Source organism: Eublepharis macularius, chromosome 12, assembly GCF_028583425.1.
Source record: "Eublepharis macularius isolate TG4126 chromosome 12, MPM_Emac_v1.0, whole genome shotgun sequence".
Taxonomy (NCBI): Eukaryota; Metazoa; Chordata; class Lepidosauria; order Squamata; family Eublepharidae; genus Eublepharis; species Eublepharis macularius.
Window position 1 is genome coordinate 60,650,980 of NC_072801.1, and position 17,425 is coordinate 60,668,404.

General features: G+C 46.9%; 1 protein-coding gene across 1 annotated transcript in view; it reads right to left on the reverse strand.

Moving 5' to 3' along the window:
• Positions 1-11,005: 11,005 nt before the first annotated feature.
• Positions 11,006-17,425, reverse strand: part of EPS8L1 (EPS8 like 1) — a 33,628-nt gene continuing 27,208 nt past the window's right edge. The window contains exons 18-21 of the mRNA XM_054994775.1: positions 15,938-16,037; positions 14,377-14,548; positions 13,489-13,621; positions 11,006-13,210 (exon numbers count right to left, since the gene is read on the reverse strand). Coding sequence (XP_054850750.1) covers positions 13,142-13,210; positions 13,489-13,621; positions 14,377-14,548; positions 15,938-16,037 — 474 coding nt within the window. The 3' untranslated portion in view covers positions 11,006-13,141. The remainder of the gene's footprint in view (positions 13,211-13,488; positions 13,622-14,376; positions 14,549-15,937; positions 16,038-17,425) is intronic.

A 17,425-nucleotide genomic window follows, 5' to 3' on the forward strand; every position in this document is an offset into this window, starting at 1 on the left:
AGGGTTTTCATAACAAGAGACTAACAGAGGTGATTTGAGACCAGGGAGACCCAAGTTCAAATCCTTACACAGCTGTGACACTATGTGATCTTGGGTCACTTGTCGGACCTAGCCTACTTCACAGGATTGTTGTTGTGACACTAAATGAAAGGGGACTGTGTTTGCTGCTCCGAGAAAGGGTGGGATTTTAAAAATGAAAGAAATTATTCTCTAGGGATAAACAAAGGGGACTGGCCATCTTTACAAGAAGGGAAGGAAGCCCAAAAGTGGGGAGCCGGAACAGAAAAGGCCAAATTTCTGTAGCTTCCCCTCATTCCAGTCTTTGAGGGAATACTAAGGTTGCCAACTACAGGTTGGGAAATTCCTGGAGATTTGGGGAAAGAGCTGGGGGAGGGTGGACTTCAGTGAGGGAGGGAACTCAGCAGAAGATAATACAGGGGCCACCATCGGCATACCTTGGGGCATCTGCTGGAGCCCAGGGTTTCTGGCAGGGCCCATCCCTGCCCGCTTACTTGCTAGCGCTGCACCACCCAAGCAGATGGGAGGGAGTGGATGGCGCAAGTACGTGGTGGTGGGTAGAGGAAGGGAGGGACACCCCAAAACCTGGAACTGATACAATGCCATAGAGCTCACCCTCCAAAGCAGCCATTTTCTCTGCTTCTCCATTTTCTCTGTCATCTGGAGATAGCAGTAATTCCAGGAGATCTCCAGGCCCTGCCTGGAGGTTGGCAACCTTAGGGCATGCTGCACAGGGCTTCTGGGAGCTGATCGTTACCACCATGCAGGCCGATATGGGGGGATGCTTCCTCCTTTTTCACTCCAGGTCCATTTTTTTCTATCTGTATCTCCAAAGATGTTGCTGCCTGTGAGATCCGTCCAGTTTGCAGCTGTTTAGTATAGGAATATACATATACAATAGAAAGGAGCAAGCAGAAGAGCAATGAAAAGATCAAAACTGAGATGTGCTGAGTGTGTTTCTGCTTTGTTTCTTTACAGAGTAAAACAAGGAGAGGGGAGAAGATCTTTGCCTCCAAGGATCTTACAGTATAAATGTAAACACCACTGAGGAAGCAAGGTTTTGAGCTCTAAATGTTATGTTTCTATCACATTCTATCCCACTCTTCCTCTAAGAAGCTCACGACAGCTGTCCTCACAACAACCTTGTGAGGTAGGTTTGACTGAGGGAGGTTTAGATGTTATGGCTAGTAGCCACTGATGGACCTCCATAAACCCATCTAATCCCCTTTTAAAACCATAATAATAATAACAATAACAACATTCAATTTATATACCGCCCTTCAGGACAACTTAATGCCCACTCAGAGCGGTTTACAAAATATGACATTATTATCCCCACAACAAAACACCCTGTGAGGTGGGTGGGGCTGAGAGAGCTCCAGAGAGTTGTGACTGCCCCAAGGTCACCCAGCTGGCTTCAAGGGGAGGAGTGGGGAATCAAACCCAGCTCTCCAGATTAGAGTCCCGTGATCTTAACCACTACACCAAACTGGTTCTCTATGCCTGTGCATCTTCTGGCAGCGAATTCCACATTTTAATCACTAGTTGAGCATAAAAGCTTTTCCTTTTGTCCTCCCTGAATCTATTGCCCATCATTATTGCCCCAGAGTTCTCATATTTTGGGAGAGGGAAAAAAGTTCTTCCTACCCACTCCCTAACTCTTCCTTTCCCTCCATAATCCACATCTCTCCCAAATAAATCCTGGTTTTTTTAATAGCATATATTTTGTCAAGATATGCTACGCTAAACAACAGAAGGGAATAATCTTTCACTTTCCCCCAGTAAATCAATTCCTTCCAAGCCCAAACTGAAGGCAGGAAATGCATTGCAGGCTCTTCTAATCCCCCTGCGGGCCCAAGGCCGGGCGGATTTCCTGTTCTGGGCTGTAGCCTGCAAAAGGACCATGCATGAGAATTCGAAAGTAGGGATACAGAGTAGGAAATTGGTTAACCCTTGCCAGCCTGGGAAATTAAACCCAATGGAACCAGGCAAGGGGGAGGGATAAAAAGGTGACTAGTACACAGACTCAAACAAGCAGAATTTCCCTCCAGTGGTTCTTCCGAGAGCCGCGGAGAAAGCGATGGATTCTCATTGCCTCCTAGTAACCAATTAAAAGCTTACAGCAGGGCGCGTGTGATTCTATGGGAGAGGCAGTGGTTTGACCTGATTCATAGCCGGCAGCCTTGCAAATAAGGCTGTACAAGTTACTGGTCCATAAAAAGGTTTACTAGCTCTTTTGCCTGGCCGCCCCAAAGGCAATTCTTACTCAGCATAGCTCTTTGTAGAAAGTGGCTGTTTGTGAGCCGGCATTGGTGGAATGGGACCAGCAGACCCAGACCCAACCCCCCGCCTTTTGCTTTTGGGATGGGTTCAGCAGTTGTGTGATAGCCACTCAAAGTTTACTGTGATCTGTGTGGGTTTGGTTGATCAGGTCAGCTGTACTTCCTGCCCACATCTTTAAGCCCTCCTTGCAGCAGACCTTAGGATTTCATCTGGCTTTATTCTAAGGGACATTTTTTTTGTTGCAAATGGACGATTTGGGATTGCTTTATCAAGAAGGAGAATGGTGTCAGGAGAGGGAGAAACTATAACCATCTCCTGGTTTGTCACTGAAAAAAGCTCAAGATGCTTTCACCCCTCTTAGGGGAAACTTGCCGGTACTCATATCCCTCCCCCCCAGCAAAGGTAAAAGCAGCTCTAGGATAGCTTTTTTGAATGAGACCATAGCAGGGCAGGAAACAGTTAAAGCATCCCCCCCCCCCCAATCCTGCAGCTTGATAAAGCAATCCCAGAGGCTACACTTGCAATCCTTCCTCCTTTAAAAGTAAACACGGAAGACATTTTAATGTGGTGTTGAATTCGGCGGCTGCTTCGGAGTAAGAGGGTTGAAATACGAGGCTTAATCACATGGTCAAGAGTAGCACACCACGCAACGGGCATTTCTGTGAGACTGGATCCCCTGTGGCTCCAGGGGGAGCCACTGAGTTATGTGAGGCCACATAGATCCTGCAGATACTTTCACATCTGCATCCTCCCGATCCACAGTCTGATTTACATTATTTATAGCCTGCCTTTCTCACGGAGACTCAAGGCAGATTACACAGTGCAATTCAGTACAATCAACAGCTGAGGCATTCAGCCAACAATACAATAGGGTATAGATTGCAGAAATCTGAAAACAAGCAGAAATCTGATACAGAACTGAAACAAAACAAACAATTTGACTGCAAAATAATTGGACAAAATAAATGACAATAACAGGTAGTGCACAGTAGTACAGTCTACAGTCCCTATGCCTTTATTGACACATCTTCTCGAGCCATTTCCTTATAGCACAACCCTATTATGTTTGTAAGAAAGTCCTGTTGAGCAATTGATACATTTCAGGTGGGTAGCTATGTTGGTCTGTAGTAGAAGAGCTACTGGACCCAAATCTTGCTGATCAATTAAGTTTTGTATAGTTTTTAGAAAGCTGGAAGAGCGGGAACTTTCCTGACCCCTTCAGGCAGGCTATTCCATAAAGGGGGGTGGGTGGGATCACAGAGAAAGCTTGTGTACGGGCAGCTGTCACTTTTGCCAAGTTGCAAGCCAGCACCTTCAGAAGGACTGATGAACGAAGTTGCCACAGTGGAGCGCCGGGCAAGAGAGAGAGATGAATCTCCTGCCTATATGTCTAAGCCCACGCTTGGGCTTTTGCCGTCTAGGATACATAATATGTGGTCCAATCCCACACTGCACTGCTAACATAAGAGGAACCACATGAATAGGACCAAGGAGTTGGTGCATTTCCAAATCACTAGGATTCAAATTACATCCATAGGGGTGAATGACTCCAATGTATGGGCAAGTACTGAGCTGTTAGCTCATCCCATGTGGTTCCTCTTTGCAGATCTTACTAGTGTAGAGTGGGGCTGAACCACGCAGAAGCCAGTCCTGCAGAACTGCAATACTGTGAATCGGCCCAGGCACTGCTGTGGGTAGAATCCGTAAGAGCATTAGCCACACAATGTGGTTGACTATCCGAATAATGGTGCAGCAGCACCAGATCTAGCCACCAGGAAACAGCAATCTTGTCACACTAATATGGATTGTACCCTTTTGTCCCCTCTGACCACACAATTAAGTCCAAGCCTCCGCTTTTCTGTACTTCTGAGCAGCTATGGACTGACATGTAGACAGCCTGGGCTTGATCCTGCAAATGCAGCCACACCATTCAATCTTAACTGAATCCCCCATTCTCTGAAGCCATTCAAAAAGCAACTAAGGGGGGTGGGCACGGACTGATCTGCTTCTGCAAGGAAACTGGAAACTTTCTCTTTGATATGTGCATACTTCCCTACCACTTAGAAGGCACATTTGGGCTGCATTTAGATACCCCAAACTGTATGTTTTCTTTTGCAGCGAATCGTACAAATTAACTCTCAAACACTATAATTGGGAGGATTTCAAAGCTCAGAATATGCTCGCAAAGTTGTTAGACCTGCTTTGGTATCAAATCAAGAAACCGCCGGCAGTTTTCAAGCTTCCTTCTCCCTGGGGAGCCCTTTCGGCTCTGCACTTTGTCGGCTGTGGAACGCGGAGCCTCTATGCTCTGCAGAGGATTCGAGGATATATTCGAGCCAACTGAGTGACTCAAGCTATTTTGTTCTTTGAGGTAGAAATTAGCTTTCTCTCCCGTCCACACACCCGCCCCCCGTCCTGCCTGAATCTTGTGAGGGAATCCTCCTTGCTTCTTAAAGGGTTTCATGACTGCAGTTCTCATTCCTTAAACAGATCTTTCCCTACAAGTGCAGAACTGGGGAAGGGGGGGGGACTATCCCCCATGCCCTGATTTTACCCGTCCCCCCCATTTGCACTGAACTTCGAGTTTTGAAATTTGAATGTTTGCACACTGTCTTTCATATGCCCTAATAAAAGAGTTTCGGTGTTTTGTTTTTTGCAGTTTTCAACATGGGGCTACCAGCAATCTTTGTCTATTATAGGAAATTCCTTTTCCTTAGAATGGGGTGAAGGGAAGGGGCTGCAACCAGGAAAACTGTAACTGGGGTACAGATCTTTACCCCGCTCCTTGGGACAACAAGGTCTGGTGACAATTGAGTCCCCATTGTAGGTATTCACACTTACAATCTCCCTTCAGTACTTTGGACCAATGAGTAGACACTTTTGCCCTGATCCCTTGAATGTGGAGATGTTGCAAGTGGGAAAATGGAGGGGAGGCACACTATTGCCTGTACACAACAGACCATATCGTGCTAAGCCACTTGGGTTCCTTCCAGGGGATTTTCCAGATTAGGCTGGGGCCTGGAGAATTCTGCCCCAGCCCGTTGCCTGTTTAGCCTATTAGATGAAGCTGGACTTGAGTTCTAGAGGGCACTCTCAGTTCATAGGGGGTGCCAGCCAGGGTGCACTACCCACATCCTGTACCTATCACAGCTGTAGGAGAAGATTGGCAGTCAACATGTTGCCTTTCAGGGAAGCTTGCCTGACAGACCTTTTACTGATCTCCCATCACGGAGAGTCTCTCTACACAAAACACCTTACATGGGAACACTCAAGCGAAAGATTTTACACTTGTTCTCCCATTGTGGTTACACAGACACTGCTAAGGAGACAGAGTACACGTGAATATAAGACCACACAGGAAGTAAGATGTCTTCTGTAGAGAGACTCCATGAAAGTTCTGACAAGCATCTGAGGAACTCCAGGGTTCCTAGAAGAAGAATGTGGAAACAGCTGCACTCAGCAAAGTGAGAACCACTTCAGCCAAAAAGTACTAATTAAGTGCCAACATGCCTTCCCTGGTTCAGCCAGACAGAGCCATTCACGCCCCAGGCGAAAGGGCAGAGCTGTTTGCCACTTACGTCAGTGGGTGGGGAAGGCGAGAGACACCCTCTGTTGCTTCCCCTACAGCAGCCGATACAAGCCTGCTGAGCTGCTTTTCAAAATGGGGTCAGGGTAAGTTAGAAGGTGAGGAAACACTAGAGGATTCTGGGAAATCAAATTGGCCTTATGCTCTGTGGCCACCAGATCAGTAACAGACAGGGGTAAGCTGTGAGGAAGCTCAAGAGCGAGGGACAATGTGGAAACCCCTTCCTGCCAAATCTTCACCTCCCCAATTCTGCAGGAATTGAGTCCAGTGGCACCTTAGAGACCGACAAGATTTTCAGGGTATAATCTTTTGAAAGCTCATACCCAGGGTCTTTTTTCTGGGAAAAGAGGTGGTGGAACTCAGTGGTGGAACTCAAGACCGCACAATGACATCACTTTGGGTCAGCTGCAACAAGGGGGGAGTTTTTTAAAGTTTAAATTGCCCTCTGCAGAAATGGTCACGTGGCCGGTGGCCCCGCCCCCTGATCTCCAGACAGAGGGGAGTTTGGATTGCCCTCCACACCGCCAAGCGGCGCGGAGGGCAATCTAAACTCCCCTTTGTCTGGAGATCAGGGGGTGGGGCAGTGGCCATGTGACCATTTTAAGAGGTGCCGGAACTCCGTTCCACCGCGTTCCCGCTGGAAAAAAACCCTGCTCATACCCTGAAAACTTTGGTCTCTAAGGTGCTGCTGAACTCAAATCCTGCTGTTCTACTGCAGACCAGAATGGCCACCCACCTGAAAATATCCACAATTCTCAGCATTCCCAGAGGCCTGCACAAGGTGGGGTGTCGCTGCCCTTTTCTCTCATTCTCAGTTGCACTTAACTGTCCATGCTCTTAGCGCATATTCAGTCTTCAGCAGGCAGAATATTCTCTTTTTGGTCATTTACAAAACCATTTTTGCATTCCTGGATCGTCCCCGACATACACAAAGACCTCTTCCTGGCCTATGGGTACTCTGGTTTTGCTGCTTGCATTCTTACTGCTGGGCTAGCCACATTGCTATTTGACAAGGTGATGAATGATGTACACTTGCCAACTGAACTCCTCCCTTGAGATCTGGAGGGGAAAAGGCATACACCAACACCCATCGGACAAGGCAGGGTAGCTTGCCAGTTGGATGGCTGCCCCAGATTTTTGCTCCCTGCTGGTGTTGTGCTGCCTTTAGTAGAGGAACCTGCTTATTGGCTAGAGCAGGAGCAACCAGCAGTTCCAATAGGGTTACCAACCTCCAGCTGGAGCCTGGCGATTTCATAGAATTACAACTGATCCCCAGATGACAGAGATTAGTGGAGGAAATGACAGCTTTGGACAGTGAACTGTATGGCATCATACCCTACTGAGGTCCTTCCCCTCCCCAAGCCCTGCCCTCCCCAGGCTTCATGTCCAAATCTCCAGAAATGTCCCAAACAGGAGCTGGCAACCCTAGTTCCAGAGGGTAGCCGTCCAAAACAACAAAGAGTCCTGCAGCATCTTAAAGATGAACAAATTTATTGTGGCAAGAATTTCTGTGAATTATGGTCTGCACTATCAAATGCATGAAGGGCTCTGTTTAGTAGACTCTCTCACTACACAGGGCTGAAGGGCGACTGGAGGAGTTATTGTAAAGAAAGACTAAAAATTAGTTTTCCAGGACACAGGGCAGTGATGGGGTGAAAACAAAAAACAGTCAAAAGAATAAACAATTCATTCGGAGTGGGTAGGAGCATGCCCAATTGTTGACCAGTTGGCAAAGTAAGATGAACCTGAATAGGGTCTACGGACCTGTAAGGCTGAACAATTACTATTTGTAGGTAACTGACCAGTTCAAGTCCCTATCAAGTCCAGCTCTGAAAGTAACAGATCTGCATATGAATCCCAGCTCCGCAGCTTCTCCCTGGATTCTCCTGCCTGCTGAAGTATATTGCTGTACATACGCATACCTGCCTTACAGTGCCTCCTCCTCACCACTAGGGGTGCTGTGGGTCAGATCCAGCAAGAATCAAAATGAGGGCTTTATTATTTCTTTCACAGCTCCCAAGCAGCGAAAAAGTGGCCTACCTCACCAGATGGTTGTGAAAGCAGACACTCTGAAAGAAAGTTAAATAGCCTGAAAATTAAAAGTTCTGTATGAATTTTTATAAATAAAAATGTGGAAGAGGGAAATATTGAAGGTAGGGTTTGAGGAATTCTGGGAGACTTGGGAAATAGAGTCTGGGGAGGGACCTCAACAGGGTATAATGCCATAGATTCCACCCCTCCAAAGCAGCCATTTTCTTCAGGAGAACCTCTCTCTGTGGTCTGGAGATCAACTCTTGTTTCAGGAGATCTCCAGGCACCACCTGGAGATTGGCAACACTCAACAGGGGAAACAGATGGGGTCAGATCACAAGGGCTGGGAATCAGGAGTCGGACTTGGGACTCCTGTATTTTTTGAAGAAATATGAAAGATATTTGAGGGCAAGACAGGAAAAACGGATCTCCTGTGGTCGCTAGGAAGTTAAAGGGCAACCCAGATCGGAGAAGACTAGCGGGTGGCCCCAAGATGTGCCTCCCTCCATTTCTTTGGCCTGCACTCCAGGGTCAAGCCAGAACTGATGAGATCCTATTTCAGAATGAAAACGGAGCCCCTACAAATGTTTTTGGTTAAACACAAAATTGTTGGCTGGTGCCAAAGGGCTCTGAAAAACAGCTGCCGCCAGGCCCCCTGGGGGTTGGGTCGGATGTATGTAGCCAGTGCTGAGGTTTCAGATAGGGGAGAGGGAAAGCACAGTGTGTGAGCATGCAGGATTGCTAAACCCTGCTAAAAGTCTACACTTACTCTGTGTGTGTCTTTGCAAAAGTGCTGCACTCTCCCGTTTCAGTGCTTATAAACACAGTCTGCTCCTTGATTGCTGTACCAAGCAGTAACTGCTGTGTTTAAATGCTGCATGAGGGATTGGCAGCTAGGACTGCCAGCCTCCAGATAGTGGCTGGAGATCTTCCAGAATTACAACCGATCTCCAGACTGCTAAGATCAGTTCCCCTGGAGGAAATGGCTGATTTGGAGGGTGGACTTTATGGCATTATACCCTGCTGAGGTCCCTCCGCCCCAACCCCACCCTCTCCAGACACCTCCCCCTAAATCTCCAGGAATTTCCCAACCTGGAGCTGGCAACCCTATCGGCAGCTTGTAGGCCCAGGGCCAAAGCTAGCCCATTGAGGACTATCAGCACAAAGTCAAGACTGGGGGAAACTAAGGGAACTGTGGTAGTGACAACTGCCTTGGTTGGAAGTCTAGTTTGCAGCTCTGTGAAGGGGGGCCCCTGGTGCCTCAATCCAGGGTTCCCACAGTTGCCGCAGGAAAACTCCCGACAGTTTACCCCAATGCCCACTACTTGGTGGTGATTGGCAGGAGGTGGGAAACTGCCTGACGATCACCTACCACTGCCCGGTGCAGGCAAACATACAGCATGTGCAGTCCCAAGTGTGTGTGTGATGACATCACTTCCTGAAGTGTTGTCATCACGTTGGTGCTGGGAGCGTGCACATGTGTGAGAACTGGTGTCCCGGTGAGTACTGGGTCCCCCACCCCCGCTGGGAGGGCATAAGGATCTGGCCAATCTACCTCTTCGCAATGGCTTTCCCTTAAAATTAGTTGTTGGCCGGGGCAAACAGCCTTGAGAGCAGGGGCGGAGTGAGGCATTAAAGCAGCCTTGGAGCCATGCGACATCTGTGGGGCCAGCAGTGCCAGAGGGTCAATTTGTCTTGGAGCCGGTGTGCAGCAGTAACCGTGGGTGCAAGATTTCCCGTTATGGGCATGCCTACCCCTCGGCTCAACTTGCTTGGCCCAGCAGTGGCTCTGCAGAGCAGCAGCCCAGTGGCAACTTTGCCAGTAAGCTCAAGGGCCAGTTTGCCCCGCTAGAGAGGAACAGGCATTAACCAGGGAAGGAAGACTGGTCGTGTATTTATTTGCTCCTAAGACGTAGTTCTCCTTGATGCACCAATTGTACTACTTTACAGGTCTCCCAGGGTGGAACGCTCCCTCACAAAAATCACCACCCTGCACTTCAAAAACTAACATTTCAGGAGAAAGGGATCGACATGCTAGCTTTCTAGATAAAGGGAGAATTTTGTGGAGGTCTTTGTAGGGCAGCGTTCTGCCATTTTGCATTAGATCCACCCCCACCCCCATTGCATGACAGGGGCATCAACTGAAGCGGGGCAGAACAGAGATGCAGCTCAGAAGACGGGCTTGTGGCCTTTTCTTCCCAGCCCTACCCAGTTTCTGGCAACTTGCGGAGCTGGTTGCTTAATGCCGCGTGCCAGGAGTTGTGAAATATATAGCAACGGAAAGGTTCCCGAAGGAGCATATGTGGCAATGAATGGAATTTGGCAACAGGACCCATCCTTTTCACTAGTTACTGAGTCACCCTTTCGGGAGCTCCCAGTACCCTCCCGACACCTTTGCTAATTCTCCTGTATGCACTCATCCTCTTCAGCCCTGGTTCCCTCACCAGTGCTCCTGTCCTGACCCACCTCTGAATACCACGCCAAGCTCCTCTGCTCCACCTGAGTGCCACAGGACTCTGCTCGTGAACAGGGATGTGACAGAACTGCACAGCCACCCCATCCCAGAGGGCCATCAGTAGTTGGCAGCTCTGACTTACATTGGGAGCCGCCTTCCAAAGCAAATTGAGACCAGCTCTGACAGGGCTCGGGCCATTCTGTCAGGAATTAGAAGAATCCGCTCCATAAACACTGCTTACCACAAACCCTCAAAATGTTGCAAATCACAGATGTTTTCTCCCAAACAAACTGCTGGGATCTGTTCCCTCCTGTCCCAGAGAACCTAGGCAAGCTGCCGCATAACCCACCCCCTCCCGACAGTGAATATGACGAGGAGGGGTGGACTTAAATGAATGGGAGAGGGGAGAAGGAAGATATTGTGTGTGGAGGGGACGGGAGAAGAATAAGGTCGTGGGGACAGCTGCAAATGGCAGGCCGTAGGAAGCGTGGGCCCTTGGTCAGCAAAATTACTGCCAAATCATTTTATGGATTGGAGAGGGGGGATGAAGTGACTGCATATCTGCACTTTGGGATTCTCCTTGTTAAAAGACCATCCTTTGCCATCCCTCGTACGCTAGCAAGACAGCCACATCAAGTTTACATCATTTTTTATTTACATGGTTTGATATAGTTAATTTCTCCAACTACTACAAGTGACAGCTATGCAGTGCTCCCGTCATGTCCCCTCTGGCACAAGACAGGCATCAGGGCATCTCAGGAAGTACTGAAAATAAATCAGCCATTACATTTGCGAGCATTGATTAATGATAATGTACACACTCTGATCAAGCAACATGATCAAGCGGCACCCTGTCTAGCAGGAGATTCAGGTACTCGGCTTACTGGCATTTGCCACCTCTGAATTACCCGAAGCTCCCTTTAAATATCATTAAGGTAAAGTGTTCAAACACACAAACTGAGCTTTTTCATGATCATTAGATGATTTCTGAAGCCTGCAACATATGTACAAAGGCCATGAAGACTAGAAATTACCTCTGTAGTTACATTCAAGTGCCAGACCACATTTGACTTGGCTCTCCTTTTTCTCTTTCCAATGACTGGTTTAGGCCAGCAACTAATTTTGTCAGAGGGCCACCTTGAAAAAGAAGGGGTGAATAAAAGGCAAAGACTGCTCCACTAAAGTTGACTAGCCCCATTAACAAAGTCTGTTCCTTTTTACATCATGGGTTTGCACCCCTTAAGAGACCCAGAGTGCAAACCCAAGATGACCCATTTTAAGGGTACTATCTGAATTACGATACAGCAGAAAAAAGCAAAAAAAAAATCATTTACAAAATATCAACGACAGCCAATATTAATATAAATATGGTTTTTAAATAAATATTTCAGGGGGAAGGGTACACGTATTTTGTCCCAGAACTCACCAAAACACCAATCTCAGGGCACAAATCAAGGGTTAGCAATCTGAGGACATTCAGTTGTTCTTAACATTCTAAACACCTGGATGAGGGAAACAGTTAAAAGTTGGAAAGTTGCAAAAAACTCCAAATCAGAGTGCTCTTCTACAGGTTTTGTGAAACATGTTGGGGGAGGGAATCCTCCCAGTTAAATTCCTAAACTCTCCTCCAAACCCACCATAATGGAGAAATAGCAAGGCATAGTTCAAGATAAATGATCGAACCTGGCACAAAACGTTTTGTTTAAAAAACAACAACCCCCAAATGAAATACCATATTCTCTTGCACAAGAATCTCTCTGGAAAGCAGCTGATTCAGTTTCTCTTCCTCTGTCTCTCTCTCAAAAACATGCATACTGATTGGGATGTTTTCAGTCTCTTAAAAACCTGCCAAAGTATTAATACACACAGAAGTGGAAAGAGGGCATTTGCTCAGAAATATTTAACAGCATCTTCGTTTGCTTCGATTAGAGTCTGCCATCTAGTGGCTACAAGTGGTTTTGCTCGATAGCAAATTCAGCAGTGTCCAAAGGGGGAAGGCAGAACCATGTCCTTTGAAGATGGTTGCATGATCTTGTTCAATGCTTTACACCTCTTTCTCCTCTGCGGATGGATACATTATTCCTGGGATGGAAGAGTTTGGCACACAAACTTTCACTGGTGACTCTGTTTATTTTTTTTCCAACCAAGGGTAAGCAGAGAAAGCAAGGCATAGGGATGACTTGCTTAGCAATATCATCAGTAGCTGCGACCTGATGCTGATAGGAAATGGAGATGGAACCATGACTACAAACATTATTATGCAGTGTGACCTTGAACTAATACCTATGTGCCACAAGGATTACTTTAATGCAGATATACAACTACAAAATCCATGATGCAGTGCAACATATGCAATAATTGCCAGGCATGACATTTAACTGAAGAACTGAGAAAGTAGTGAACAGTGGCTCAGCAGCAGGTCACTTGCTGAGGATTTAAGTTCAATCTGCAGCGTCTCCAGTCAAAGGATATCAGGTAGCAGGTGTTGGGAGATGTCCCTCTCCCTCTCTTAGCTGATGTTCTGGAGAGTCACTGTCAGTCAGAGTAAACGATACTGGGCTATAAGGACCAATGAGCTGACTTGGTAAAAGGCAACTCATATGTGTAAATATGAATGTAACAACATCATTGGGCTTAATGGATGTTGGTAGACATGGAGTGAAAAATTGGTGCTGTTTAGTAGTGTTGTTGTTCTTCTGAATCGGCTATCCTACAGTTCCCCATTGCTTCTGCCGAGGGCACTCTTGCACTGGAGCCTGGGGGAGGTCTCAAATGCCCTCTACTTTCCTTTTCTGCTTCTCCATCACCGCCTCTAGCTCTGATATTTTCCCAGAATCCTAGAAGGAGGGAAAAAGAATGAACACAGCCCTTCTTGCAAGAATCAACCCTTCCAGATCTCAACTGCTTTCTAAGCAACTATGCTGCACTTAAGAGGAACTTAGTGGAAAATTAGCATCTTTTCAGCTTGTCTAGACCCCATTCCCTGATTCTTGGCCTGTCTGCTATAGCCCACAAGACTTCCCCCCCACCTTCCAGAGATCCTAGAAGTCTTGATAAGCTAAATTTCCATCATCACCCTTCCACCCTATTATGAAAGACTTGAGAGTTGCTCTACCTCCAGGAGGGCTCTCTGGACAGTAACCTGGCTGTAGACTCGAGCTCCTTGCTCTGGGCTGACGGCTTTGAACTCTTCTTTTTGCAAGGAGAAGAGCTGAGCTCCACTCAGAACTCCCAAGGCCTTTACAGTCCTGGACGAGGAAAAGAAGGCAGAAGGGTAGAGAGTCATACAGGGGGAAGAGGATTTCCAGCCATTTACCTTCATAAAATTATAAACATGGAATAGAAACAAAACTTGGTGTGTATGTACAGAGGCTGAGGATTTAAAAGATGAAAAGTAAAATATTTGAACCAGCAATCACCATCCATACTAAGCAAAAGTGGCAGCTCTAGAACCTCAAAAACTAGCACTGGCCAATGAGAAAGTAGGGAATCACCAACAGCAACCAATCACAAAAATCTAATCCAGGCTGGAATACTTCTCCACATCTCAAATTTGCCTACCATCCATTAGGAATATTGAAAAAGAACCCATATCCAGCAACTGAGTAATGGCAAAATAGAAGCTACAAGACAGGAAAGATGGAGATGCTTCCGGTGGTAGTCAGAGTGTTCACGTTCCTGAGAACAAGGAGGACCCAAAGGAGCTTATAAGCCGTTCCTCCTTTTCATTCTCAGGTTAGGCTGAGAGTGTTAATTGGTCCAAGGTCACTCAGCAAGTTTCCATGGCAGCGTGGGGATCCAAACCTGGGTCTCCCAGATCCTAGTCTGACATTCTAACCACTACACAACACTGTCTGTATAGGACTCATGACTGGCTGATGTCCAGAAAGATCTAAAGGCACACCAACAGAGAATGAAAAAACAGAAAGGAAAGCAAAGGAGTGTGCTCAGGCCACATGGACAACTCAGAATTGTTTCCAAAAAACCCCAGAAGTCAACTCACAATGGGTCGAATCCTTTGGCCTCTAGCCAGGCTTGGACCTGGGCAGGGTCTGAGTCATATCCTAAAGGCACGTTGGTATCTGGAGCACGCTGGATCTGAAGTGTTTTGCTACGGCCAGATGTCCCATTAGCCAGTCTCAGGGCAAGCTCCTCATTGACGCTGCTGAAACGCTCTGTCAAGGCAGGAAGTGATATCGCATACAGTTTCAGGAACTTGATTTTAAACATTTGTATATAGATGAATTTATGTTCCAATCTCTAATACAAAAAGCCCCCAATGGCTTTATGTGCATTACAAAACAGGCTTGCCGTTCCCTCAATGGCAATGGGGGATCTCCCACCACCAGTGGGTGCTTCCCACTGCTGCTCAGTTGGCTGGCCGGGGAAAAAATAGCAGGAAATGGGGAGGGGACATCGGCAACATCTCAACATGCTGGTGTCACTGCCCGTGTGCCTGGATGTGATGCTGGTACGTGACCAGGGGACACCAGGGACTTTCTGGTATTTGGGCAACACTCTATGGTTAAACCATAAAGTTTTGTCTAAATACCAGAGTGTCCCTTGGCAATATGCCAGTGTCTCTTCTGGGCAGACAGGAAGTGATGTCTGCATACTGCCAGTAATGTTATGATTTCATTGGGGAGCGCCCCGATCTGGTAAGTGTCCCTACCCTGGTTGCAGCGGGGACCTGGCAACCTTATTACATAATGGTGGCCACATCTCTCCTAGGGAACCTTGGGAGACATGAATGAGGACAGTTATAAAATAAGAGCGTAGTCAGCTAGGAGAGATGTTTTTGAAGAGGCTATCTATGAAGCCACAGAAAGTTCTGGAAGTCTGGAGGCCTGTGTGGGAGTAATTAGTCAGGAGACAGGGCCTGTGGTAACTGTTACACAGGGAATGATTTTGTATTTTGTCATCCCTCGTTGACAAAATAACAGCTTCTGTTACTTTAACAAACCAGGCTGCTGCCATCTCTGACAATTAATCTGCCAGGCTGAGCTGTGGGAGCAGGCCACAAAGCTAGATAGTTTAATGCCACCAACATGTTCAGCAGTTTTGAACACATAAATAACCATATTATAAAATGACACAACACTTTTTTTCTAGTGCCTCTGCAGGGAGGGTTGCCAACTCCAGCATAGCAAATTCCTGGCGATCCATCATTTGGGGGAGATGCCTGGGTACGGTGGAGTTTGGGGAAGGGAGGGGCTTGCGTCTGGAGGGATGTGATTCCATAGAGTCCACTCTCTGAAGCGGCCGTTTCCTTTAGGGGGAACTGATCTCTGCAGTCAGGAGATCTGGGAATTCTGGGAGAACTTCAAGCCCCACCTGGAGGTTGGCAACCCTGTCGGTAGTGAACTCTGGCCATTTTCTGGTCAAGCCACGGATTCTTCACTGAATTCTCCCCAATCTGTCAGCCTACACCTCTCACTAGGGCTAGAAGCTGATCCGTGTCTCCTAAATAAGCCAATCATGGGGAAAGCTAACAAGCTGCTGTGTTGGGTCTCCTTTCCACCAAAATGATGACAAAAAGAGATCTTCAGGGAGGGAATCCTCACCTCGATCACTCAGATCCACGTTAAGCCCTTCGGCACTAGCCCAGCGCCTGCCATTTTGGAATGGAGTTCTGGTCTTTGGTGGTGGCTGAGGTGGAGTTTTCTAAGTAGAGGAAAGGAAGCAAAATTAGAACTTTGGTCTCTTGAAGATCCCATATTGTGATGGAGACAAGTATTTACAGGGAATACATTACACCAGCAGTCCCTGTGCCTCCACTGGCTCCTCAAAATCTTCTGTCCTGGGTATAGTTTGAACACTGTAGGTCCTACATATTTTTTTTTTTTAACAAAAAATGCTTCATCTGATTGTTGCATTTCCAGTGTCTGCAACTTGGATATAAAACTTTTGTCTGTGGTAATGAATATTTTATTCAAAGATGTTTCTATGCTTCCCTTTGTCTCATTTCTATCTTTCTAAGCTAAGAAGGAAAGCTTGCAACACAAATTGTTAAAGTGTCCTCAGATTATAAGTGCAGTCCTGCTAAATCAGGCCATCTAGTCAGCCGTCTTTTTTCCAATAGTGACCAGCCAGAAGCCTCTGGAAAATCCAAACGCGGCGCATAAAACAATAGACACCCTATGCCGGATTCAGCATTTGGGATTCAAAGATAGACTACTTGTGAAAATGGAGGTTCTATTCAGCTATCATGGCTAAGAAATTAATGCACCCTGTATGCATTTATTCAATTACTCTTCTAAGGCAAACTTGATAGCTGGTTGTCAGTGTAACAAGCAGAGCATTGGACCAAGTGGAGAGAGAGACAGACAGACAGACAGACAGACCCAGGTTCAAATTAGGGTTTCCAACCTCCAGTTGTCCTGGAATTATAGCTGAACTCCAGAATACAGAGATCAGTTCCCCTGCAGAAAATGGGAGCTTTGGAAGGTGGACTCTGTTCGCATCACGTATCCATTAAGCATCATATTCCTTCCCCAAAATCCACCCTCCCCAGGCTCTGCCCCCAAATCTCCAGGAATTTGCCAACCCAGAGTTGGCAACCCAAGTTCAAATCCCTGTTTGGCTAGGAAGCTCACTGGGTGACCTTGGGGCAGTCACTCTCTCCTAGCCTAATTCACCTCACAGGACTATTGTAAAAACAAAAGGAGAGAGGAGCCATTTCATACCTTTTTATACTGCTTTTTTCCAAGCAGCTCAGGGCAGGGAACATGCTCCCCCATCCTCCATATTATCCTCACAACAACTCTGTTACCCTGAGAGACAGCGACCGGCCTAAAGTCATCCAGCAAGCTTCGTGGTCAAATGGAGATTTGAATCTAGACCTCCCCTCATCCTAGTCAAATGTTCTAACCTCTGCACTACACTGTCTCTCTATGTCTGCCATTCAGATATATATTGGCATGGGGGAGGGTGGAATTGAAGAAATGTAAAAAATAAGATAAAAAGCAAGATCCTGTCACCACCTCTTGAGGAAACTGAATTACGTGTTCTGAGAAATACTTCCTTCTATTGATCCTGTCAGTTGAGTTCAC